The sequence below is a fragment of the Bos mutus genome, chromosome 15, assembly GCF_027580195.1.
Source record: "Bos mutus isolate GX-2022 chromosome 15, NWIPB_WYAK_1.1, whole genome shotgun sequence".
NCBI classification, from domain to species: domain Eukaryota; kingdom Metazoa; phylum Chordata; class Mammalia; order Artiodactyla; family Bovidae; genus Bos; species Bos mutus.
This window is the reverse complement of record NC_091631.1, coordinates 31,636,516-31,664,028: the sequence shown is the minus strand read 5'-3', so window position 1 is coordinate 31,664,028 and position 27,513 is coordinate 31,636,516. Positions and strand designations below refer to the sequence as shown.

The 27,513-nt window shown below is 43.5% G+C and overlaps 1 protein-coding gene and 1 pseudogene across 4 annotated transcripts; one reads left to right on the top strand and one right to left on the bottom strand.

Moving 5' to 3' along the window:
* Positions 1 to 920: 920 nt before the first annotated feature.
* LOC102265406 (olfactory receptor 51I2-like) lies at positions 921 to 1,945 on the top strand (annotated as a pseudogene).
* Positions 1,946 to 2,399: 454 nt separating this feature from the next.
* LOC102270364 (olfactory receptor 51E1) lies at positions 2,400 to 27,454 on the bottom strand. 4 transcript variants are annotated; one of them, XM_070383833.1, is made up of 5 exons: positions 27,269 to 27,454; positions 26,905 to 26,956; positions 22,475 to 23,459; positions 7,414 to 7,458; positions 2,419 to 3,542 (listed from the first exon to the last, which is right to left on the bottom strand). In XM_070383833.1, exons 3-5 carry the CDS (start codon positions 23,413 to 23,415, stop codon positions 3,494 to 3,496), a joined length of 1,035 nt encoding a protein of 344 aa, XP_070239934.1. In that variant the 5' UTR covers positions 23,416 to 23,459; positions 26,905 to 26,956; positions 27,269 to 27,454; the 3' UTR covers positions 2,419 to 3,493. The 4 variants fall into 4 exon arrangements, with proteins under 4 accessions (XP_070239935.1, XP_070239933.1, XP_005910373.2 ...); XM_070383832.1 differs by having other exon boundaries at positions 2,401 to 7,458; positions 23,368 to 23,459; positions 27,269 to 27,447; XM_070383834.1 differs by lacking the exon at positions 22,475 to 23,459 and having other exon boundaries at positions 2,400 to 7,458; positions 27,269 to 27,448.
* Between the last annotated feature and the right edge of the window lie 59 nt (positions 27,455 to 27,513).

Sequence of the window (27,513 nt, the reverse complement as noted above, 5' to 3'; positions counted from 1 at the left end):
ACTCAGATTTAATATGAAGGACTACAACACAGGAGCAGTTCACTCAGAGGCCAGCCACTAGAGTTGAGTCTCAGTTTTCTCATCTGTATAATGGGAAGGGGGAGGTGGCCTTGTCCAAAGTCTCTGCTGGTTCTGAGATGGAGAAATTCAGTCAAAAATTCGTATGCACAAATCAATCCATTTATTATACTCAAAATGTTTTGTACAAAAGTCAAAAGCAAGAAAAACATGGCACCTTAGGAATGCCTGGTTTCAGGAAGTGTAAGGCCATCTCCATGGGGGAATAAAGCAGCTAGTCACTCTTTCAGACCCTCTCTCTATCAGACTGCATGAGCTCTCATCCTTGCCTCTCCCTGGATATCTGATTCAATTGTCCTTCTCTCTCTCCAAACAGGCATTCTTCTTATATCCCAATGCACGTAACAATACATCCTCAATTTGGGCAACAAGTAGACAATGATCAGATTCTCTGAATTCTAATCGCTATTTCCCTACAGAGAAATTTCATCAGCTCATACCTGGGCTCAACATTAGGGATGGTAAACTTTTGCAAGATAAAATTATGTCATAGTGACATGACTCATAAGGTCCAATATTGTGGATGAGGGGGAACAGCCTTAAAAAGAAATTTATGACTTTGATAATGAAATGAGAATATCTAGGCAATACATTAGCATAGTACATGAAATATAATAGGGGGTCTCAAAGATTTAAATTGTTATTATCATTAGGTTTTAGACATGTTGGTAAAAAATACAACCAATTACTTGATTGTAGTGGGACTTGATCAGGTATGGGACTTGATTTTTAGAATTCAGATTCAATATTAGATTTTTCTTTACTATCATTCTGGATCCTCTCAGTGCCTGCCCAGATTGAAGAAGTCACATCTTTCTGGAGATCTGATCTGTAAACTAAAGATGCTCTCTTCCTGGTCCTTTGCCAACATCTCCTTCTTCCAGCCACATGCTTTCCTGATGATTGGCATCCTAGGCCTGGAGGCTGTTCATGGCTGGATCTCCATCCTCTTCTCCTCCATGTACACTGCGGCCCTCACTGGAAACTCCCTGATCCTCTTGACTGTGAGGAAGACCCCCAGCCTGCACCAGCCCATGTACTACTTCCTGTCCATGCTGGCCCTCACCGACGTGGGCCTCACCTTGGCCACAATGCCCACCACACTGGCTGTGCTCTGGTTTGACCATCGGCTCATCGGCTTCAATGCCTGTCTAGTCCAGATGTTCTTCCTCCACTCCTTCTCCATGGTGGAGTCCTCGGTGCTCCTGGCCATGTCATTTGACCGCTTTGTGGCCATCTCCAACCCCCTGCACTATGCCTCTATCCTCACAAACAATGTCATCATCAGGATTGGGCTGGCCACTGTGGCCCATGCTACTTTGTACCTCTTCGCTGTGCCATTTTTGGTTAAGTGCCTAAACTTCTGCCCTGGCAATAATGTCCTGTCTCACTCATTCTGTTTCCATCCTGACATGATGAGAAGAGCCTGTGCTGACATCAGCATCAATATACGCTATGGGCTCTATGTGGTTGTGTCCACTGGGGGCATAGATTCCCTGCTCATTGTCCTATCCTGCACTCTCATCCTGCACATGGTCCTGAGTCTGGCCTCTCCAAGGGAGCGCATCCAAGCCCTCAACACCTGTGCCTCCCATAACCTGGCTTTCTTTGTCTTCTTTATTCCAGGTGTCACCATGTCCATGATCCATCATTTTGGGAGGCACTTTCCCGCTGTGGTACATGCCCTTGTTTCCTACATGTACCAGTGGTGGCCCCTGCACTCAACCCCGTCATCTATGTGTCAAGTCCAAGCCCATCAGGGAGGCCATGTTCAGGATGCTAAGGGGGAAAGACAGAGGCTGATGTAATTATGACTTGTTACAGAGTCTGGATACCACAAAAGACACTTTCTGTAGCCTCATAGGATCCTGCTACCCTCAGCAAACACTGACAATGAATCTGTGCTCATGCAGTAGGAAGACAATGAGGCTTCTTCATGATACAAATGGACATTCACCACTTACTTTGTACCAGAAGCAGTGCTTAGGAGGAAAGGCTAAGAAATATTTTAATCATTGTCCTTTCTTTCCAGGAGTTCACAATATTGTGCCAGGATAAAGGCATGTAAATACACAATCAGAGTATAGATTTATACATACCATAATAAAATTTAGTGCAAGAGATCACAAGGACAATAAATCCATACATGCTAGAACTTTCCTAGGAAGATCAGACAAACCTCCACAAAGGGGAGAAGGCTTTTTATTTCATTTTGGAAAATGTATAGGGTTTTTCTAGGCAAAGTATAAATTAAGGAAGAGGAAACTGTAGAGGAAAAAAACAACATGAAAAGCCCACTTTTAATTTTTTCATAAATTTTTATTGAACAAGTGAATAAATGTGTTAATCATGTGATATGGTGCCACCTGCCTAAGCACTAACTCTTCTTGTAACCCCTCTCAGGGGTGTCTTTTTCTCCAAGAGACTTGATTGCCTGACAGATTCCAAGGTGAAGTCTGACACTGACAGTTGCATCCTCTCCAATAACCCCATTTCAGATTTCCAACCAAGTCTTCATACCCTTATTCTTCAAGTGTGTTAGAGTTAAGAACTCTACATCCTTGTTGGCTTCCTTAGGAATAGCAGATTACAATCTGGTTCTGCATCAGCTTCATATTCTTTGGCTCAAATCTAGGATAACAAAAACTATGAGATTGCATGAAGTACTTTGAAAGTACGTTGCTTAAGAGATAAACAATGAACATCAACTCTGAAAGCCCAAACCAATGTTATAATATATTCCTTTCCCAAGTTCAGATCTGCCTATGTCAAGAAGGCCAGCCATAGTGGAAGGGAATGACCCTCCACATGTATGTCCATTGCATACAAGGGAATCTTCTCAACTTAATTAAAAGAGTGATATAAGATATGTTACTATCTTAAACAGATATAACTCAGAGATCTCATTCTAGCTTTTCTGAACTGAAAACAGTCCAGTTGTAAAAATCTTCAAGAAGTCAGAGCACAGTGAAGAGAGAATACTTCTTCTAGCCTGACAAATCATGAATAGCTTCATTTTATAAGGATGGCAAAAGATCAGTTCATACAATGGAACAGAGTGAAACAAAGGCTTTAAAAATGCATGAAATCAATCAGAGACACCAAGTAGCTGAATAATATGTTGTGTGGAAGAATTATAAATGTTATACTGAAAAAATAAGACAGGAACAGGTATAAAAGGGAAAGGTGTAGCCTACTGTCTTTCTGAGAAGTAAAAACTTTTTAGGGGAAGTAACAAAAGATCTTTGATGGATTTTAAGCAGGGAAGTTAATCAGAGGTGTGTTTGGAAAAAACTCCTACCAGCTCTGTGAGATTTAGGACTGGTGCAAATGATATTCAAAGCAAGGAGACCAGTGTGAAGCTTTTGACAATTGTCCAAGCAGCAGGGGAGTATCTGGACTAGAGAGCTGGTAGTCATAACTGGGAACACAAGACATGTTTATGGATCCTTTCTAGGTAAAACCTAAAAAAAAAGAGAGAGAGAGAGTAAGTGACTTAAAGGCTGAAATTTCATGTTATTCCGACTTTTCTAGGACCCAAAAAAGGGCCAATTAGCTGCAATGGTGGGGCCAGAGACAAGAATATCTAAACAAAGGAAATGGGGCCAAAAGAAGATGTCCAGGTAAAATGTATATAATAAAGTTCTTTGAAAAGTGAAAGTGTTACTTGCTGAGTCGTGTTCAACTCTATGCAACCCCATGAATTGTAGCCTACCAGACTCCTCTGCCTGTGGGTTTTCCCAGGCAAGAATATTGGAATGGGTTGCCTTTCCCTTCTCCAGGGGATCTTCCCAACCCAGGGATCAAACCCAGGTCTCCCGCATTGCAGGCAGATTCTTTACTGTTAAAACTACCCAGGAAACCTCTAATTTCCAGTCAACTCTCCTAAAAAAGGCAGTCTCTCTTTTCATCCTAGTTCTTACCTCTGGGCCCTCCAGATGACCCAGTAAGTACTGAAGTAAATGACCAGATATAGTTTTGTCCCTAAATCTGGCATTTAGTACTTACTAAGAAACACAGGAAAGAAGGTAGTGTAAGTGTTGATGTGTGTGCATGTGGGTTTACATTCACCAAATGGTTAATCCTTTTAGGATCAAAACCATGAAACTTTATCCTGAACATATTAACTATTATACACTTGGAATCTCTTTTGAAATCTATGATAATAGCTGCATCCCCAGAAATAAAAGTTAAAAATGTGTCTTTCTGATTTGTCTCTTTTTACTCATTTGTCTACGACTCTTGTGGGATTTCAACTATAAAACAGATACCCACATTCATCATATACCCATACAGAAGCATGTATACAAACACTTATTAGAAATCTGGAAGAATAAACACCAAAATGCCAGCAGTACTTTTTTTTTTCTTTAGGGTGACAGGTTTACTGGAGTTTTTATTACATTTTTATTTCTGTTATATTTTCAGAATGTCTAAGATTTTTGTTTACTGTGATCATATACTGCTTTCCTAATAAGAAAAAAGTCTTTCTCTTCTCTCTCATTCTGTTTCTTTCTTTCAATCGTAGTGTCAGGGCACTATTGGGAACTGGGATGTCCTCTATACAGTTCAGAGTGACCCTAGCTGGCATTGAGTAGCTTATATACCTCGATCTGCTGGTCACCACTCACCGGACACAGCAGATTCCCTACTGCTCACAATTCTCATCTTCTGGATTCCAGTCGAAGAAACTGGATATGTTCTCCTGATATCCTTTCTACCAAGTAGTCCTGTGCTTCTGGCTATGGCCAGAAAAGTCTGGCCAGCCATGTGCCATGCTCACTACTCTCCTACCTGCTTCTCACACTTACCTACCTCTCCTTAGGTCTGCCTAGCACTCCCCTGTGGGTGGAGATCTCACTCCTGCTCCATTCATTCCTCCCGCACTCCTGCAATGCCCACACACATTCTTCCCATTTGGCTTCCTTCTGCAAGTGCTATACTTGGCCTGGGTGGGCCTTTGGAACCACACTCATGCTAAATACAGCTATCAGAGATACAGTCTTAAAAAAAAAGTCTGTATTGCATGACACAATATGTGGGATCTTAATTCCCCAACCACGAATCAAACCCATGGCACTTTGATGCTATGGGTGTCCCCAGCAGGGTACCTCAGAACCCTGGGAATACATGTTGTCCACTTTTATGTTCTATTCACTTTCTGTGGACCTATGCTTGCCTTAGTTTTTCTTCCTTGCTGGTCACCTGGGCCACTGACCCTACTCAGTCTCACAATGCTTTGTGCTCTTGACTCCCTGGTCTATGGTACCAGCCCTGCCCTTTCTGCCATGAGCTCCTAAGTTTTTTCAGCTGCATCTCTCTATAAAGTGTCTCTCCAGATATCCAGTGAATGCCCCAACTACTAATCATACTATTGCCCGAAATAGCCACTATTTGGGAATTGCCCAAACATACTCCTGTTGCTACGACATAAGTACAATAGCAAGTAGGCTGGGAACCTTTGAAATTAAAGCCATCAACAACATTAACAGGGAATTCCTAAATACAATACTGAACGAGAAAGGAACTTAAATACAGAAAATTCAAGACTCTAGAATGTCTGACTTACTACCCCACTAGTCTAACAGCCCCTCCTCGAATATGGGATTGGGCATCAAAAGATAATGTTTTAAGCCCATGTGATCTCATTGAACATCAGTTTCCCCATCAGTACAATGGGGACACTACTCATATTCCTGCCAAAATCAAAAGATTGATAAGAAAACCAGAAAATAAGGAAAACTGTCCAGAGTCTATGAAAATGCTCAGATACAGTATCATCTTTCATTAATGTAGATAAATGTAATCTTTTGTGAATTTACTTTCAATCCTCTTCTTAAGGAATGGTAGTCAGAAAAAAAAAAGAAATCATGTTTTCTCTGTGGAGGTCACTTTGAAGAGGGAAATCCAGGTATGTCTCCTTTCCTAAGATCCAAATGGTAGGGGATTCTGAAGAGGAAATCAGTTTTAAGCCAGATTATCTAATTGTATTATGTTCTTGTATTTAATTTTTGTCATACTCAAACCTTTGATAAACGTCCTTTAGAAATATCGCCCTTATCTCAGAATGCTGTGAACTATCAGCGCAAGCAATTGTCTGAATGGTTTGGACTTGAGAATTGAACTGAATTCCAACCAAATAGGAAGTAATAACCCTCCAACCACAACCACCCCAAAGAGCTAAAGGGAAAAATAATATTGAAAAATAAGGATTGGGAGTATACAGTTCTGCTGCCCCTACACACATGGAGATCTTCCAACCAGTTTCATCTTTGAAGGATCAGTTGTGTTTTTATAAAGAATTTTTTTCCTAATACTGTCTTCCAAAATGTTGATATTAAAATCTGAACTGAAAGACTTTGCACGAAAAAGAAATTTGATCCCTTAGGGATCCAAAGTGTGGGTGGTCACATGAAAAAGACGAAGGATGCGCTGTCGGATCTCCTTTGTCTTCACTCCGTAGACAATAGGGTTGAGCACGGGGGGAACAAGCAGGTAGGTATTGGCCAGGATGACAGGCAGGAGGGAGTCATGCTGCTTGCCAAACCGGTGCACCATAGACAATCCAATGAAAGGCACATAGAATATGAAAACAGCACACACATGAGAGACACATGTACCAAATGCTTTTGCCTGGGCTTCACGTGTCAAGCCCAACACAGTCTTGAGGATAAGCAGATATGACAAAGAGATGAGAAGTGAGTCCAGGCCAATGGCTGAGATGATGACGATGAGGCCATAGATGATATTGACGTGGATGTCAGCACAGGCCAGCTTCATGACATCTTGGTGCAGGCAGTAGGAATGGGAAAGGATATTGGAGCTGCAGAAGGGTAGCCTTTTGATGAAGACAGGCAGGGGTGCCATAAGTGCAACCCCCCGCACCACAGCAGCCATGCCAATCTTGGTTACACGAGGCAGTGTTAGCACAGTGGCATGGCGTAGTGGGTGGCAGATGGCCACATAGCGGTCAAAGGCCATGGCCAGCAGCACTGTGGACTCCATGCCAGATAAAGAGTGGATGGCAAACATCTGTAATAGACAAGCATCAAACTGGATGGTAGTGGAGTTGAACCAGAAGATGGCCATCATTTTGGGCATGGATGAGGTGGAGATGAGAACATCAAGGCCAGAAAGCATGCAAAGAAAGATGTACATGGGTTCATGAAGACTGTGCTCCGTCCGCACAATGTAGATGATCGTCAAGTTACCTAGCACAGCAATAAGGTAGAGGGAACACAATGGGAAGGCCAGCCAGAACTGAGCTTCTTCCAAGCCCGGCAGGCCTATTAGGATGAAATATGTGGCACTGGATTCGTTGCCATTGGGACCCACCATTGTGAAGAAGCTGAGCTGCAACCAGTGCCAGGCAGGTATAGGCTGGAATACAAAGATAAACCATTGTCAGATCCTCTAAGATTTTTCTGTCATTTTCCTCCCCACTACCCTCCTCCCTGTTCCATTCCCTATTCTCTGATAAGAACTCTAACTTCATTGCCTATCCAAACTCTGATTCTATTCTAAATTCAACCTAACTATCCTTCATAACTCAAGGCCCAAATGAGCATTCACCTAGTCTTACTTACTAGCCTCACCTCAAAGTGAATTTGGAAAACAAATAAAATACTGAAGCAAAAATTCTAAGTGTTTTAAATCATGTAGTTCACCAGGAAGAGGTAGTTGACTAAGTTAATATCAGACATAGATGATAAAAACTCCCATTGCTTCTATCCTAACTACCCTGTGCTCCCCTATGTTTAATACCTACTGTAATTCTATCATTAGACTATCTTTAAGACTAATCACAGTCCAATGTAGCAATACTCTAGTAAGACAGACTAACAGTGAAATATAACCTTCTAATGACCTCTCCAATTCTAGCCTTAACCCTAACTTTATCATTAACCTAAGACTTCACTCCAGTAGCTATTTAAAACAATGTAAAACTTAATAATGGCCTTCCCAGGTGTCTCAATGGTAAATAATCCACCTGCCAATGCAGGAGACATGGGTTTGATCCCTGGGTTGGAAAGATCCCCTGGAGAAGGAAACGGCAATCCCCTCCAGTATTCTTGCTTGGGAAACCCCTTGGACAGCTCCAGTCCATGAGGTCATGAAAGAGTTAGACAGGACTTAGCAAGTAAACAACAAACACTTAACTCCTGCAGCTATTTAAAACTTAATGTAAAACTTAATAATACCTATTTTATTATGGTAACCCTTAATTCCATTAAAAAAAAAAAATACACGAAACTCATATTGAACTCTAACTCTACATTTTTACTCTGGCTCAAATGTTCACCCAAAGTCTTATACTTGTTTAGACTGCCCAGTTTATATCATTAAAGGAACAGTGACTGCAGTGGATGCCATAGGTGTCCCACTCAGATCCCCTTCACCAAGCCAATGCATCTATATCCCTTCTGCAGTGGATGTTGAGTAAGACAGGCTCAGAATTTTCCCTTTCTACAGAAAATTTTTATTTACCAAATGAGAGGCACTTCACCCAGAAAGTCATGTTATCCCCACCAGGGCAGATCTAGAGGTCAATGAGTGCCTGACACAATAGTACACAAAGCCAGCCTCCTTGACCCCAGGTGGGACCAAAGCTGGGAGGCAATGTGTGCTCCAAAGCTTCCTGAGGAACCAAACCTGTAGCTGGTCTCCAGCTGAAACCACAGCCTCACATTATTTTCTTTCCCTGCTCTATCCGATTTCCCTCACTCATCTTCTCGTGACAATATGTCCTTTAAATAAGAATTTCTATTTAGGCTGTGTTTCTAGGGCACCTACTAGGCCGAAGAGAGTGAGACTGACACAGAGGACTAAACGTGAAAGATGATGGCGTTAGAAGCACTGGAGGAACAATCCATCCTATACCGGGGTCCACAATCCCCAAATCTGGCTACTCAAGTGAGGGATATAAGTAGAGATTCCTGAGGTGGGAAATATCAGACTTGAGTTATCTCAGTTCACATCTCTGTTGAAACAATAAGAGAGTTAACTAACTTTCTCCCTGTTTCCCTTTCCTCCATTCATTCATGATATTCACATGCTCCTATTATTTATTAGATTATATAAATTGTATTTACACACACCATATAGGTGTATATATTACATATATATATATATATATATATATATAGTTTTCTCCTCTTCCCATTATGCTAGGTATGTTTAAGATAATGTTATTTTGGTAAGAAAAAAGGGGGCTTCCCTGGTAGCTCAGACAGTAAAGAATCTACCTGCAATGCAGGAGACCTGGGTTCAATTTCTGGGTTGGGAAGATCCCCTGGAGGAGGGCGTGTCAACCCACTCCAGTATTCTTGCCTGGAGAATCCCCATGGACAGAGGAACCTGGCAGTCTACAGTCCATGGGTTTGCAAAGAGTCAGACATGACTGAGCGACTAAGCACAGCACAGCAAGAAAAATAGAAGGACTAGGTTCTTAAGATTTGGTCCTTGATAACTGAGGTAGGGGCTTCTACATGGGCTACCAGACAGCAGTTGAATGCAGAGAAGAGCTCACAGCCAGCATCAGGAGGGGCTTACACCATTCACTGGGCTCAGAATGTGTTGATGGTTTTTGTTCCACCATTCATCTGTCATCCAGAGGTTCCCGCGGGCCAGACACAAAGGGGAAAACACTGAGACCATGAGAACAGAGAGGGACAGAGTTTAATTCCAAAAACTGGAGGGAGAAGCTCTAAGGAGTCATGCTTAATGAAGACCTTCAGGTTAAGAGACCAAAGTCTTCAAAGTCACTTAAATCTTCTGTACTGACCTCTCCATAGCATATGACACTGTGATTATTTCCCTCCTTCTTAAAATTTCTCCTTGATCCTTCTACTTCTCCTCATAACTCTGACCATTAGTTCTTGGTTCTTTCTGGATCTTCAGCCTCCTTCACTTGACCCTTAAGCATGCTTTTAAATGATAGTGCTCTCAGAATTTTATCCTCAGAGCTCTTTTCAATCTATATACATTCCCTGAGCCATCTCACCCACTTCAGTAAACCTTCAGTAAACTGTTGATTCCCAGATATTCTTGGGAAGGCCTGAATTATCTTTTGTGATCCAGATTCATAATTCTAAAGTTACTAAAAGAAACAACCTAGTTGTCTCTGAAACACATCAAACTCTCCATGTCCAAAGATCAAGGTCTTCCAAGGGCAGTATTGTACAGCTGTTAAGACTGGATTTAAATCGAGCCTGGATTTTTTTTTTTTTTTCATAGTGACTCTTTTTTAATTTAATTTTATTTTATTTTTAACTTTACAATGGCAACGACTTTGTCAGCTGTACGATCTGGGGAAAATTATTTAACCTTTATAAGCCTCAGTTTCCTCATCACTAAAATGAGGATAATAGTCCCTGCTTAATAGAAATCAATGTAAGGATTAACTGAGATGATCAGTGTTAAAGCTTTTAACACAATGCCTGGAACAGAGTAAATCTGCACCAAAAAAAAAAAAATTATATATGTTGCTGTTAACTGTTTTCCTATCGTGTTTCCCTTTTTCTGTTATGGTGGCCTAAACAGACACAGGATTTCCCAGGTGGCCACGCCAATGATAAAGAACGTCATCTGCCAATGCAGGAGGCATAAGAGACCCAGGTTCAATCCCTGGGTTGGGAAGATCCTCTGGAGGCGGGCATGGCAATCCACTCCAATATTCTTGCCTGGAGAATCCCATGGACAGAGAAACCTGACCAGCTACAGTTCATAGGGTCGCAAAGAGTCGGATACAACTGAAACAACTTGGCAAACAGACTCATAAGCTAAATACTCTGATTCTCATAGCCACGCCCCTAGTGTTAACTTTGTTATCAGCACAATCCCAAGAATCTTCTACCCAAATGAAATCAGGTCACCATTTGTTGTTTTAAAAAATACCTTTTAAAACTTCAAATTAATTCTGGAATAAAGACAGAACTACTAGGGTGGAGCAAAGCTCCGCCTTTCAGCATCCAGCCCTAGTTTCTCTCTGACCACTCTTCCCATGGCCCCTATACTCCAGGAACATTGGAATACATACCATTTCATAAATGTAGCATTGATTTTGTGCCTCTGTGTCTATTTGTCTTTTTTTTTTTTTTTACTTTTCTTTTGTCCTCCTAAATCTCCCTCCTTTTCTTCCCACTGGGCAAAATTGCATCTTCCACATCCTAGTTTACTGTCTCTCTCCTATGCACTTTCCTGAACCTCTTTCCCCTTGATCTCCTTGGGTATTATTAAATGTTTCCTGTTCTGTGCTCCCAAAGAACTTTGCTTAGGTCTCTTTTTATGCATTTACCATCCTGAACTAGAATTATTGCTATGTTTGTTTGTCACTAAATTTTAATTCCTAAATGGCAGGGACCCAATCCTGTGTTTAGTTAATGTTTGTTGAAAATAAAAAAGAGTTTTATCACAAGAATTCCTCAGTAAATGTCTAATGAGGGTAGCATAGCCAAGGGGATAAGAAAGACTGCCAACTGTCTGAACTATAGAGATTTTTGAGGAAAAATAAAAACTGGAAATTCATAGCAGGGTGTTGTAAGTTCAGAACAAGAATTTTTAGGATCAAACAGAAAAGATCTTTCTCATTCAGGGATCCAGAGGGCATGAGAATGGATACATAGAGAACAGGGCAAAAGCAAAGCCTTGACTCTAAATAAATGCAAAATGGACATATATAACTGGGAAGGGTTAAATCTGACTCCATATTGGATCTGCTTCTGTGACTTTAAATCTTATTTTGCCGATTTTATTATTATGTGGTTTAGTCGATAAGTCATGTCAGACTCTTGTGACCCTATGGACTGTACTGCCAGGCTCCTTTGTCCATGAGATTCTCCAGGCAAGAATATTGGAGTGGGTTGCCGTTTCCTTCTCCAGGGGATCTTCCCGACCCCTGTCCTTCTCCAAGGGATCTTCCCAACCCAGGGGTTACAGGCAGATTCTTTACCAACTGAGCTATGAGGGAAGCCCTTTTGTAGGCATTCATAACAGACTGCCTCAGGGAGCCCTGCCTGCCCGCCTCTGCCTGAGCCCTGGGCTATGGTCCCTTTGTTTGACTCACAGGCAGATAGCCTGACCCTGCCCACCTGTGAAAAACTGGGACATCCTTGAGTTCTTTGTGTGGGAAATGGTGCCCTTTGTCTCTTGTTTACCAGCTTGGCTCAGAAATTCATATGTGGAGGGCCAGAACCACAGATAGCTATGGCATATTTGTTTATTGATATGACAGGAGATACTCCATTTCATACCACCTGTGAAATGACTATAAGGAAGTGAAACTAACACAGCCCTCTGCCTAAGGCTTGCCATTCTGAGAGACATTTGCAAGAATTAAATGGTCTTTTACTTTGTTTCCTCACCTCCCCCCATCTCTGATCCATAAAAGAACCTAGCATCTAAGCCCTGGCATCCAGAACAATACAATTATTTTAAGACACTAGTCTGTCATTTTCTCAGTCAGCCAGCTTTCCAAAGTCATATTGCTTGCCTCAATACCTCATCTCCCAGATTTATTGGCCTATCGTGTAGCGAGCAGAATGAGCTTGGACTCGGTGACACTTGCAGCACAGTTTGTACCTAAGAGAGAGGGTAACCAAGGATCCCTGACCTGGAGATGTCAGCAAAAAGGTTCTGGTGCTCCAGAGGGTCAGATATCAATACCATCCAGAAATTTCACATGGACAGACAATGCAAAACTGGGCAGTTGCCAGGATAAAGATGCACTGTCTTAGGAAATATACTGAGAAGAAATTATGGGTTGGCACATTCAATCCTGTTACCTAGAGGGTAAACTGATGTGTTGAGTGGAGCCCTGGGACTACAAATGCAAGTCCTGGGTCCAAGTAAATGCAGAGGATGATAATAACCTCATTGTGCTGTTGCAAAATCAACGAGGTCAGGACTGTCAAAAGACATCATAAAACAGCATCACAGTGTACAAAGTGTTGTTTTTTTTTCATGTTTGCATAAAAATGGGGAATAAGGGCTCTGAAAATCTCTGCAGTTTCCAAAAACTTTTTATCACCCCCCCATTTGTCACCTTAATTTCCACTTTACCTCAAGCACATCCTCATAGACACACGCATACTAACTAGCAGCCAATCTCTCCCAAAGGGAAAGACTGAGAACTGAGGAGACACCAGAAATCAGAGAGAGGAGGATTTAGCTGGCCCAGAAGAGAGGTGCCTCAACAGCATAAAGTGGACAGCTATTTGAGGTAAAATCGGGCTGGACCTCAGATGGCAGCTGCAGGAGAGAAATGAAGGACTGGAGAGGGAGCCAACCCAACGACCCAAGCGTCACCCTTCAGACTGCTCAGCCCTGAAGCACCCCAGTCTCCTACAGTCCTGCCAGCTGACTGCCAGCCTGAGCAGCAGTTAGTAATTAGAACCATGGCACACACTCAGATAACATTTGGAGGCTCTGAAGGAAATTGGAGCTAAATCACTCTATTTTGAAAACAGAACATAATCAAGGAAAAATAAACAAAGAAAGGGTCTGTTTCTTTTTTAGAAAGCCTACACTGACTCATTGGAAAAGACCCTGATGCTGGGAGGGATTGGGGGCAGGAGAAGAAGGGGACGACAGAGGATGAGATGGCTGGATGGCATCACCGACTCGATGGACATGAGTTTGAGTGAACTCCGGGAGTTGGTGATGGACAGGGAGGCCTGGCGTGCTGCGATTCCTGTGGTCAAAAAGAGTCGGACACGACTGAGCAACTGAACTGAACTGAACTGAACTGAACACTGCCTTAAACCCCCAGGGGATAGCTCTATGCTTGAGATTTTCTCTGAAAAGTCACATCATTTTAACAAGTCTCAGGAATGTTTCTTGGAGAACTGTGAAAAATCTTAGCCCTTTCTTGAGGACAGGGCATTAGAGCCTCCAGTGAGGTGGAGTAGAAATCTACGTTGAGGCTTTCAGTCCTCCACATTCCTTCCCCCTGGCCTCCAGGACTCTTCCCTCAGTGCCTGCTCAGCCCCCAGCCCAGCCCATCCTCAGATTCTTCCCCAGAGTCTCTAAATTCCATGTCAGAGAATCATGGAAAAGTGGTCAGGGATACACTATCCAGGAGAACAATGAGATCACTGCCAGCACTGAGTCTATTGTTTTTATGATTAAAACAGAAATCACAGACTGCCTACAAAATGCCAGATCCTGCCTGTATAGAGATTATTTAACCCAGGAACAATTCTCCATAATAAGACTTTTATGTATCATGTCTACATTATAGGTGAGAAAACAGAAGCCCACCCCTCAAAAGTTAAATATTCCCAGGGTTTAATAGTTGGCTGGTAAAACAGAAACTTGAGCTAGACTGTTCAATTCCAACACCTGTACATTCTCCCCTTTAACTGTCTTTGTGTTGCACCTTCTGAAAGCTAATAAAATCTGCCCCAGAGGCAGAATAGAAAGGGGGCTTGGCAAGTAGAACACCTGGCCCAGTTAGATCCTTGGAAGAGAAACCAAGAGGGCCCTCCTGGACTGGGACTTAGGCACTTCCCACCTTTCAGCCCCAATTCTGGCTGTGACTTAGGCAGGGCCCACAGTGGAAAGTAAAAATCTTTACCCTCTATTGAGTACTTCCTTCTCATTCAATACAGGCCTCTCATCAAGCTGTCAAGCAGACATCATTAATCCCATTTTGCATACAGGGATGTTGAAGCTTAATTAGAGCTCTCAGCATCATATCCATGTGCTTTCCAATATGCCAAGCTACTGCCCTGCCTCTCTCCCAGTATCCTTTTGAATGATTTTTTAAGGACTATTTCAAGGTTAATCTCCAAGGAATCCAAAATTTAAAAAACCCATGAGTCCAGAGGGCTTCTCTAGGATTCAGGACACCTGACCAGCTGTCCCCACTTGGGTTCAGTGGGGAAGGGAGACAAGGAGGGAATGGAAGAGGGGATTTGTGACCACTGTTCTTACCTTGGCTAAACACACAGAATGTTCTGTGCCTAGAACAGAGGGGTGGGGGCCTCTGGTGCCCCTGCCAGCATCTGTGGGAACATCTGGAAGAAAATGTCCTTGGAGGGAAGCCCAGGAATACCTGGGAACCTCTGACTATTACTGCCAGGCCATAGAGGGAAGGCAGTCCTCAGGGGTGATACTGTGACTAGCAGGACTACCAGGGCTCATCACTCAATTCATGGAGAGGGAACCTTCTCTTCATACTCTATAAGGGTATGATTCACACTTGCTAAGTCACTTCAGTCATGTCCGACTCTTTGCGACCCCATGGACTATAGCCCACCAGGCTCCTCTATCCATGGGATTCTCCAGGCAAGAATACGTGGGTTGCCATGCCCTCCTCCAGGGATCTTCCTGACCCAGGGATCGAACCTGTGTCTCCTATATTGCAGGCATATTCTTTACCACTGAGCCACCGAGGAAGACCCTAGAAGAGTACCACATTTACCCGAGTCATCTGCATTTTCTGCCCCTTATATCTTGCTTGTATTTTATAATGCAGATGAACCCTTACAGGGACATTCTAAAAAGAATGGCCACAAAGAGACTGGAAAGGTGAGAGAGTACAATTTCTGACTCTCAAAAGGCAGAGTGAGGCTCCCATCTCCACTCTCCGTCCCATCCTCGTTCTCCTCACTCAATCCAGTCTGTCCCTCCAAAATCAACCACAGTCATAGCTCCAAGCATTCATGGCCCTGCCCCTCCACTCCCCAAGTAGGACCAGAGCCAAGAAGGTTCCCACACACCTTCACATTTTGATCCTTATCAGAGACCTTCAGAGCTTCTATGATTATCATCTATATGCAGCAGAACAGCCTGAACTTGGACTTTGATTAATATACATTTTTCTGTTTTTTTTTTTTCAAATATCAGATTATGCCAGACTAAGCACCAGAGATACTAAAACACAGAGTAAACAAGTCATGTTTCAGCCTTCCAGTGTGGGGGGTGGGGGGGGAGTGGGGAGAGAAATTGAGACAAATATGCAGCTATCATAACATGTTATGATAAATGCTAGGGCAGGGGTAAGTACAAGTGGCTCAGAACAAAGCAGACAATAGTTCACCAACTTGTCAGGCTCTGAGGAGGTGACATCTGAGCCAAGACTTGCATGGCCAGTCACAGTTAGCAGGGTTGGGAACACGGGGCCAGCAGCATTCGGTTAGATGACAAAACACATCAAGTGCCTATAATGTGCCCAAAACTGGAAATAAAACAGTGGATGCAACAGAAAAGATCAGTGCTTCTATGGAGCCCAAGCACTAGGAGAGCCATAATAGAAAAGAAACAAATAAGCAAGAATATTTAAGATAAAGATAAGTGCCCTGAAGATAAGACAGAGTGAAGGGATAGAAAAGGACAGAGGCAGGACAGCCCTATTTGAGACAGGGGGTCAGTGAAGGTTTCTCTGAGGTGGTGACATACCAACTGAGAGATGCGTGATGAGAAAACACCAGCCATTCTAAGATCGAGGCAAAGAGCATTCCAGGCAGAGGAGGCAAGAGAAAAGGTCTTCTGTTTTGGGAATTCACAGGAGGAAGAAGGTAAAGGTGGCCAGAGTATCAAGAGCACAGGAGAGTTGTAGGAAATGAAGTCACAGAGGAGAGGAGGGGACAGGTCATGTAGGGATTTGCAGGGCGCGGCCAGGAGCTTTGATTTAATTCTGAGTGACTTGGGGGAAATTAAGCAATAGGCTTGATCTAATTTGTTTTCAGAAGTGCATTCTACAAATGCAAAGACCCAGAGAGAACGAGAACACACCCTGTTTGAAAAGCTGCAAGTGGTTCAGTGTGTGTGCGTTTGTGGTGGGGCGGGGGGCAGGGGGGGTGGTAGGGGAAGGGGGGACGCCTAAAGAGTGCAAGGCAGGAGAAGTCACAGCGTGGACACAAAATCCAGTTTTTTAAGTGGGCTGAAGACTGAACCCTGATCCTAGACATGGACTGGGTCAGGATCGGAACCCCAGGAATTGTTCTAAGTTCTAGACTCAGCACAGCCTGACTTCTGATATAAAGTATAGCATGAACCCAGACCCCATTCAGAGCCCACACCCAACACAGGGCTATAATCTGACCCCTGATCATAAACCGAGCTTCAAGCACACTAACAACCTGGGTCAAACCAGCCCTGTTCACACAACAAACCCCAATCCAACTCTAGTGTGGTCCCAGCCCCATTTGCTCTCGACCCCACCACCTTCATTTAGCCCCATCCCCACCAGGCTCAAGATGGGTACCCCAGTAAAATGATCACAGGAAAATGTCTTAAAAACTGCAAAAGAAGCATCCAGCACCCCAGGTTCCCTTTACCACAGGAGCACAGAAATTGCTGAGGCCGTCTGTCCTGAGTCTGGGGCCTCCTTCACATCCCCGGCCCCACTCCCTACTTCTGGCTCTCCTCAGCCTGGTCTCTCATTCACTTAGCAGGTCTAATGAGGGACCCCTAGCTGCAGGAAACCCACACCCCAGGAGTCACCTCCAGTCTCCCACACTCACCTCAATTGCACTGAAGGAACGAGTGCCCTTTTCTCCAGGACTCTTCCAGCAGCGATCTGGCAGGCTGCACCGTAGTTCCGCCCTCTCAGTCTCCGCCCCCTCCCTCGTCAGGCTTATTTATTCTGTCATATCTCCTCCCCTCTTTTGGCTTCTCCCTGCTGGGGGTAGGGCGCTGCTCAGAGGGTCTATCTGCAGATACCCCTCATACCCAACTGTGGGACTGATGTCCTTCTGGGCTGCTGTGTCCTGAGAAGGTGTGCTTGGGGTATGGGGAAGGAGGTGTAGTGGGTAAGGGGTCTCTAGAGTCCTCCCCAGATGGGCCCTGTGCCAGTTGGAGTATTTCTGCCAGGTCCCAACTTGAAGTTAGGGTGAATGAGTATGGAGAGTCTAGAGAAACTCATGTGTGTGGCCATGGTCTCTGGGAGAGGCTTTCTCCAAATTTCCCCCAGCCTCATCAAACTCAACCAGAGGAAAAGCAGTATACGTTTTCAGGGAGACCCTGTGAAACTCATCACCTGCCTGAAGCTTTCTCTGGCCTCCACCTTCCTTCCATGGGTGGTACCTGCTTGGTCCTTGCTGGGCCTGCATCCCAGTGGACCCATCTGCCTTTCCCAAAAGCTATAGGGCTGCGTTTTCTTTATCCCCCGGGTTCTAGGGCCCGTCTCTAGCTAATTCATAACATGGATCCCTGGGGACCATACATCTGACTTCTATTCCCTGGCCTTGAACTTCATGTTGAGAAAGGAGGATGTGGTTTCCTTAGCCCTCCCCTACCTCCAGCTCCAGCCATATAAGACCAATGCCATCTGGTTTCTCTCTTAAGGGCAAAAATAGTGAGAGAACATTTTAGAGGGTTAGAGATCAGTGGGAATGAGAAACTAAGTATGTCACATATTTAAATAATTTTTAATAAATCTATTAATAAAGCAGAGTGAATTTTCATTGGTTTCTCCTTGTGTTTTTACTGATCAATTTCACAACTGCAAGTTTTAAATTCACAACACAGGGCGATCTAAGTTATGCAAAATTAGACAATGTCAATCAGACAATTCCAATTCAGACCATATCAAAACTAGCGATTACAAGATCTCCAGGTACCTGTAAACCTGCAGCCTGTCATTCATTGCTATCACCCTGCAGCCATCTCTGTTGCTTCCCTCAAACTCCCATGGACTGAGAAGGTGTGAAGGACACCCCAGGGACTTCTACCTCTGGCCAAGAGAGAATAACATGAGGTAACATCCCACCTGAAGGAACCTAAAATAGACAGCATACATTGAAAAAAAAAAAGTCTGCAAGATACTAGATATCAGGCAATGAAGGAAAATGAGCCCTGAGGCATGGAAAACAAATGGAGTGAACCTGGGGTTTCCCCAGCTTACTGCCTTGAGAGGTTCCCTGCTGCAGTCCAGGAAAGGAGAATGCAGATTCCAGAGGATATCTTAAGTTAAAGATGTAGAGCTGGTAGTCCAGGAAGCCCCAGCTAGCTAGAATTTGAAGACCAGGTATTGGAGGTGAGAGATCTACAGAGAGAGAACTCTAGAGACATGTAGAGGATCCTCTGCAAGAATCCAGCTGAGTACTGAGCCCACATGCATGTGAACAAGCTACTTAAGACTGGGGGCAGAGCCACCCGGAAATATTAGAGTTGGCATCCCCACCCAGGGTTCATATTGGGTCATAGATAGTGACTGTTCCTACCTGCCAGATTGGAGAACTTCAAGATTCACAGGGCATTGAGTAGAGAATACAGAAGGATCCTGCCTCTGTAGTGGGGAATAATTAACCAAATATTATCTGCAGTATCATGTGGATTTTAGATCATAATTGATCATCAATGAGTGGGGAAAGTTGTTTGTTGACTTTATAAAATAGTACCAGTCAAACTAAGGACTTTAATTTATAGAGACAGGAACAAGAGATGAGTGTGGATGGGGATTGGAGGGGGTTTGGAGAGGGATAAGTGAATTTGGTTTATCTTAAGTAAGTAAACCACAACCCACTCAGGCTCTCCTTCTCTCTGAGAGGTCCCAGACAGACAGCCATTGAGCATAAAGTATGTCAGGCCCTGGAGACAGAGAAGCCTAGTCCTTTTCCTCAAGGGAGACAGACAACTATGTATAAGGATATTTCAGTTCTAAAGGAGATCAGTCCTGGGTGTTCATTGGAAGGACTAATGTTGAAGCTGAAACTCCAATACTCTGGCCACCTGATGCGAAGAGCTGACTCATTGGAAAAGACCGTGATGCTGGTAAAGATTGAGGGCAGGAGGAGAAGGGGACGACAGAGGATGAGATGGTTGGATGGCATCACCGACTCAATGGACATGGGTTTGGGTGGACTCCAGGAGTTGGTGATGGACAGGGAGGCCTGGCGTGCTGCGGTTCATGGGGTCACAAAGAGTCGGACACAACTGAGCGACTGAACTGAACTGATGGAAGATAAACATACAGCTTTCATAAAACTATTTAAGCTCTATGACAGAGGGATAAACATCCAGTTGGAAAATAAAGCTTTAAAGTTCATGATCAAGGGAAACAGAGTTTGTGGGAACCTCGGGGAAGCCCTTAATATAGTCTGGCACTTAGCCAAGTCTTCAAACCAGCGACAATTACCCCAGTCATCACCATTTATCAAAATAAAGAGATTCTAGAGGACTCCAAGATTTCCCAAGATCTCCTGAGAAAGAAGGCCATGAGTTAATATAAAACCAGAGATACTGTTGCCTGGATAAGAGACTAGCTTCTGGCCTTGGCACAGCAGGGCCTTATGAAAGGTGAAGTCTCTTGTCTGAATATTCCCTAAAATGGAATAAATATACCTCATTTAATCAGTTTTATTATTTAAAACCATTACCATCAACGTGTATCGATCACTGTCTATTTTCCATGTGTTTTCACATCTGTTATTCTACTTAACCCCCACAACCACCTGATAGGAGGTACATTATATTTCCTTTTTTACAGCATTTACAATTCCCAAAATTACTGAGGTGCAGTAGGTTAAGCAATGAGCCCAAATATTAAAGCTAGTGATCCTAATCTCTATTGATTCTAATCCCCACCCCACAATGTCTTTTCCTGATACAGCTATCAACCATGTTTAAAGGAACTTCTTGGCAAGGCTGTGATTTCTTTGAATTTCATTTGTAAATTTGCACATCACTTGTAAATCAGACACCAGCATGGGAAAATAAATGTCAACTTGTCTGAAGCTCTGTGAAAAAAATTTATTATGAGATAGTAAATAATAATGTTTTCATTAATAACAGTAAATCAGGATGGCCACACGAGGCCACACTGGTGATGCACTGCACAATATAGGAGCAGCATTCACGTGGACCATGACGTGGATGTTGTTTCCTAAAGCCGTACAATGAGACAACCACGAATATGATCATTTCTTGCATGTTTCACTTTTCAGTTTACATAGGAGGTTCGTAGGATTTAAGCTTTACAGCATCACTGCCATTGTAGCTTCATTATTCAGAAGAGGAAATCAGATCCAGAGAGGTTTTACAGTATGCCATTTTATGATATTTCCAGGATTTTAACCTTATAAGTCTTACTTCAGTATTCTTTCATCTCCCTCAAATGAACCTACATTATTTTCTACCTATAATTCTTCACTGTGAACATTTTTGACCTAACAGTTTCTAAGTTCATTATGGCACATTCTTGTGCCTTATAATTCAGACATTGGACAAATGAGTGCAATATGCCTTAATACATAGTAACCACAAACAATACATACACACACACACATTTGTAAACATATACCCTTCAGATATTATATTCCATCTATCTATGACTAAAGACATATATATTACACAGAAGGATTTCATATCACAACTACTTTGCATCACAGGCATACACCCAAAGATAAACAAGCCAAAAGACACAGCCCTCCCAACACTACATATTCCACACACTTATGTGTATTATAGTCTACATTGTTACAAATATGCAACATTCTACATTCTACACCCTACCATTTATATATGATTAATACATTCTACATTTTACATATTAAATTCTACATTTACATATTACAAATATGAGGGGGAAAGGAGGCATCTATTCTCATTAGATACACATGCTCTACAACCATTCTCACATAGATGCATATCATATACCAACTAACAGAGGTCACATAAACACAGTAAGTGTGTAATTATAGACATTATCCACAAAATATTATACATGACAGGACACAGCTGACAGGTAGACCAGCTGGCACACATTCTGTGTACTCACACACACAGGCTAAAATCACATATAGCCACACAAACATACCTACATACTCACAGCTGCAAACAAGATAAACATCACCCTTATAGAAAAATAATCTCCAATAGAACCACATAGATGACATTGGCAGATTCCACATAAATACACGCCCATATATATAGAAACATAAACACTTCACGGGAGCTGTTTCTTTGCTTACTACCATCTCCCTCCCCTCCCTTCAATCACCATCACACAAATACCTTTATTAATCCTTAAAAATGACTGTGTTACCTCTTTGGGATCCAAGAAAGAAGTTATAGTTAACATGTCTTCACTGATGCAGATACATGGGAGCAAAATAATAAAAATCATACATCAAGACTGGAATGAATCATGATGTGTATAATTTACAGCCTTTCCATGTCAAAATTACATGTATTTTCTAGTTGGGAGAGAGAAATAAGGTAAGGTCACCATAGGAAGGGAGTGTAGAGTGATCTCTACCCAGCATGTCCTGTCAAAACTGGTTCTTCTGAAGTGACCCATCTCTGGAGATAGAAATTGAAGATCTACTTAGACAACTTGGAGCACAGAGCCCAGTGGGTTGGACGTTCCAATCACCAAGATGTTCAACAGGACCTGAACCCTGCCATCTTTGGTAGAGACTAAGGACACTGGGGAGGAAATCCCACTCACCTGCCATTCTGTGAGAATATATGGAAGACTTGAGAACGAATCTCCTTGGTTTTGGCTCCATAGACTATAGGGTTAACCACAGGTGGCAGCAGTAGATAGATATTAGCCATAATCACATGGAGCAGGGAAGTGGGGCCACTCAGCCTGTGCACCACGGAGAGCCCAATGAGGGGCACGTAGAAGACCAGCACAGCACAGAGATGAGAGATGCAGGTGTTGAAAGCTTTGAGTGCTGCCCCCTGAGAGGAGAGCTCCAACACAGCCCTCAGGATGAGGATATAGGAGAAGCCAATGAAGAGGGAGTCGACACCCATGACCGAGAGGATGATAAAGAGCCCATACACCACGTTGACCGTGGTGTCAGTACAGGACAGCTTCATAATATCTTGGTGCAGACAGAATGAGTGTGTGACAGTGTGCTTCCGGCAGTATGACAGCCGCTTCAGGATGAAGGGCAGGGGAAAGAAGAGTACAAACCCTCTGGTCAGGGCAGCTAGTCCAATTTTGGCAACCATAGGCCTTGTGAGTACAGAAGCATGCTGCAGGGGGTGGCAGATGGCCACAAAGCGGTCAAATGCCATGGCCAGCAGAATAGCTGACTCCATGGCTGACAGAGCATGGATAAGGAACATCTGGGCCAGACAGGCATTGAACTCGATCTCCTGGACACCTGTCAGGAAGAGGCTGACCATCTTGGGCATGGTGACGGAGGAGAGAACTAGGTCAATGGTGGAAAGCATGGCCAGGAAGAGATACATGGGCTCATGCAGGCGCCTTTCCACACGGATGATGAGGATAATGGCTAGGTTGCCCAGGCTGGCCAAGGCATACATACAACACAGTGGGAGAGCCAGCCAAAAGTGGGTGTCAGGTCCCAGGCCAGGGATGCCTACCAGCAGGAAGCACGCTGGCTGGACCAGAGTTCCATTTGGCACAGTCATGGCAGGAATGAAGAGCCGAGGTTTCTGTATCCCAAGTCCGAGGTCTATGAAAGGGAAGAGGAGAAATATCACTCAGTCATGGTTCAGCAGAGAGAAAGGACTTAGGAAAGGGCACTGAAACAGTGATGGCAACAAACAGAATGTCCAAGTTAATTCCAAAACTTCAGTCTCATTCTGCTTTAATTCTTTTTTTTTTTTTTTAACATTTTTAAAAGACCTTTTATTTTATATTGGGGGTACAGCTGATTAACAATGCTGTCACAATTTCAGATGAGCAGCGAAGGAACTCAGCTGTACATACACATCCCTCCCTTAGATTTAAGGGACTAGTTCTGATAGAATGCCTGATGAACTATGGACGGAGATTCGTGACATTGTACAGGAGACAGGGGTCAAGACCATCCCCAAGAAAAAGAAATGCAAAAAGGCAAAATGGCTGTCTGAGGAGGCCTTACAAATAGCTGTGAAAGAAGAGAAGTGAAAAGCAAAGGAGAAAAGAAAAGATATAAGCATCTGAATGCAGAGTTCCAAAGAATAGCAAGGAGAGATAAGAAAGCCTTCCTCAGCCATCAATGCAAAGAAATAGAGGAAAACAACAGAATGGTAAAGACTAGAGATCTCTTCAAGAAAATTAGAGATACCAAGGGAACATTTCATGCAAAGATGGGCTCAATAAAGGACAGAAATGGTATGGACCTAACAGAAGCAGAAGATATTAAGAAGAGGTGGCAAGAATACACAGAATTGTACAAAAAAGAACTTCATGACCCAAATAATTACGATGGTGTGATCACTCACCTAGAGCCAGACATCCTGGAATGTGAAGGCAAGTGGACCTTAGGAAGCATCACTACAAACAAAGCTAGTGGAGGTGATGGAATTCCAGTTGAGCTATTTCAAATCCTAAACGATGATGCTGTGAAAGTGCTGCACTCAATATGCCAGCAAATTTGGAAAACTCAGCAGTGGCCACAAGACTGGAAAAGGTCAGTTTTCATTCCAATCCCAAAGAAAGGCAATGCCAAAGAATGCACAAACTACCACACAATTGCACTCATCTCACACGCTAGTAAATAAATGTTCAAAATTGTCCAAGCCAGGTTTCAGCAATACATGAACCGTGAACTTCCAGATGTTCAAGGTGGTTTTAGAAAAGGTGGAGGAACCAGAAATCAAATTGCCAACATCCGCTGGATCATGGAAAAAGCAAGAGAGTTCCAGAAAAACATCTATTTCTGCTTTATTGACTATGCCAAAGCCTTTGACTGTGTGAATCACAATAACCTGTGGAAAATTCGGAAAGAGATGGGAATACCAGACCACCTGACCTGCCTCTTCAGAAACCTGTATACAGGTCAGGAAGCAACAGTTAGAACTGGACATGGAACAACAGACTTGTTCCAAATAGGAAAAGGAGTACGTCAAGGCTGTATATTGTCACCCTGCTTATTTAACTTCTATGCAGAGTACATCATGAGAAACGCTGGGCTGGAAGAAGCACAAGCTGGAATCAAGATTGCCGGGAGAAATACCAATAATCTCAGATATGCAGATGACACCACCCATATGGCAGAAAGTGAAGAACTAAAGAGCCTCTTGTTGAAAGTGAAAGTGGAGAGTGAAAAAGTTGGCTCAAAGCTCAACATTCAGAAAACGAAGATCATGGCATCTGGTCCCATCACTTCATGGCAAATAAATGGGGAAAGAACGGCTGACTTTATTTTTCTGGGCTCCAAAATCACTGCAGATGGTGACTGCAGCCATGAAATTAAAAGAGGCTTACTCCTTGGAAGGAAAGTTATGACCAATCTAGACAGCATATTAGAAAGCAGAGACTATTTTGCCAACAAAGGTCCGTCTAGTCAAGGCTATGGTTTTTCCTGTGGTCATGTATGGATGTGAGAGTTGGACTATAAAGAAAGCTGAGCACCAAAGAATTGATGCTTTTGAACTGTGGTGTTGGAGAAGACTCTTGAGAGTCCCTTGGATTGCAAGGTGATCCAACCAGTCCATTCTAAAGGAGATCAGTCCTGGGTGGTCATTGGAAGGACTGATGTTGAAGCTGAAACTCCAATACTTTGGCCACCTGATGCGAAGAGCTGACTCATTTGAAAAGACTCTGATGCTGGGAAAGATTGAGGGCAGGAGGAGAAGGGGACGACAGAGGCTGAGATGGCTGGATGGCATCACTGACTCAATGGACATGGGTTTGGGTGAACTCCAGGAGTTGTTGATGGACAGGGAGGCCTGGCGTGCTGCAGTGCATGGGGTTGCAAAGAGTCAGACATGACTGAGCAACTGAACTGAACTGAACTGTCCTCCCTTAAACTCCCCTCCCATTCAGGCTGCCACATAACATTATCTGCTCTAGTTTATCATAGATGTACCCCCCGAGGGTCCCATTAATCTCACTGTGAAGCCCACCCAGGATACATGTGCAACGCCCTTCATTTCCAGAGCTGATGTTGCTGACCACATATCCTGCTTTTGGTCCCTTCTAAACCAGCACTGCCAGACTTGCACAAATCCTGCCAGAACCCAGCTTTGCTAGTGCATGTTTGGGTTAGGGTATGTCTGGGTTCAGAATTTGAGGTCAGTCTGTGCTTGCCTTTTAAAATCCATTCTCAACTGACTTCAGGGCAGGAAGTAGGGTGGGGGTGGGAGTGTCCATCTGAGACTCAATTTCAAGAGATAGGTTTGTGTTTCAGCTTGAGTAGCATTTCTCAGACTTCACTGATGGAATTAGCTAAAGCTGTTATTGAAAACACTGTGTCTCAGGTTCTACTCCAGACCCAGAGAATCAGATTTTCCAGGGAAGGGGTCCAGAAATCTGTTTAAAAAGAACAACAAATCTCTTCTGTCCGAGTGATTTTTTTTTTAATCAGAGAAATTTAGGAAAAGTTGTTCTGGTGTTCTGGGAGGGAGGGAGATTCCAGCCCTTAACAAAGAATGAAATATAGTCTTTCAGTGGGATCTCTCAAGGCCCACATGAGTGTCATCCTCAGATTTGCTTAGCTGGAGTGTGACATGGAAGCCAGACGCAGCTGAGACATGAAAAGACAAATCAGTCCGCATTGCTGCCAGTGCTATGTGGTATCCACAGGCATATCCTCCTTCCTCCACTACCCTCCCTGGTGAACACAGAACGAGCTCAGCTTCCTTCCTCTACACAGACCACTCTGTTCTAAGCCTCTGTCCTGAGATCCAAACACATATAACATGTTTCCTCTTCATATTTCTACTTGGATAATCCAAGAGTTTCATACTCATTTTGTCCCAAATAGGACCCCTCTGAATGGTATCAGTGAGTCACTCATGTCATCCTGGTCAGGGAAGCTAGACCCATCTCTGCTCTTTCTCCTCTACTGTAATTTTGTTTTTGCAAGTAATCCATCATGGCTTTCTTTTTATTCAACATGTCCTCCCTCCCTCCCAACCTCATTATATCATTTATTCTGCTCTGATTATGAAAAGAACTTCCGAACTCACCTCCCTGCTTCCAGAATCAGATTCTTCCATCCACCTTCCACATGGCTGACATCTAAACAGAAAAACTGGATATGTCAGGCTCCTGTTTAGCAAGTTACAGGTGACTCCCACAGCCTTCAAGATCAAATAGGAATCCAACAGTCTGCATTCAAAGCCCTTCCCAGTGTGGATCCCACTTAACTTTCCTGCCAAGCTTCTCAGTTTGTTTCTTCATTTACCAGTTGCCACCACCACCACCAACATACACAAATATTTTTCTCTGGGTAAATTAATTCCCCTTGCCTCATGTTTCAGCGAAAGGTGAGAAGCTAGAACTGAGGGGGTTCCTGGCAAAGGGGTAGACAAAGTTTGGAATGAGCCTCACAGCGGTTAGAAGGAATTCCTCTTTGGGAAGGTCACTGAACTGCGTCTGGGATCCTGACGGTGGGTTCCGGAACAGGGCGCGCTGGCAGGCAGTGTAAGCAAAGGGCAGGCTTCCTCAGGCAATGCGCCCTCCCTTCCCGGTCTCCGCGAACTTCCCAGGACCCGGGCAAGGTTCCCTTCGGGTGCCCTCCCCTCCCCACCCTGACCTAAGCCTGGCACACTTTCCTACAATGACGCTGCCCCAGG

Excerpts from the sequence above, each read along its gene's own strand:
- LOC102270364 (XM_070383832.1), bottom strand. The coding sequence starts at position 23,415 with ATGACTGTGCCAAATGGAACTCTGGTCCAGCCAGCGTGCTTCCTGCTG. Across the intron at positions 7,459-23,367 it reads AGCCAGCGTGCTTCCTGCTG|CCTATACCTGCCTGGCACTG; the intron begins GTAGGCATCCCT and ends TTTGTATTCCAG.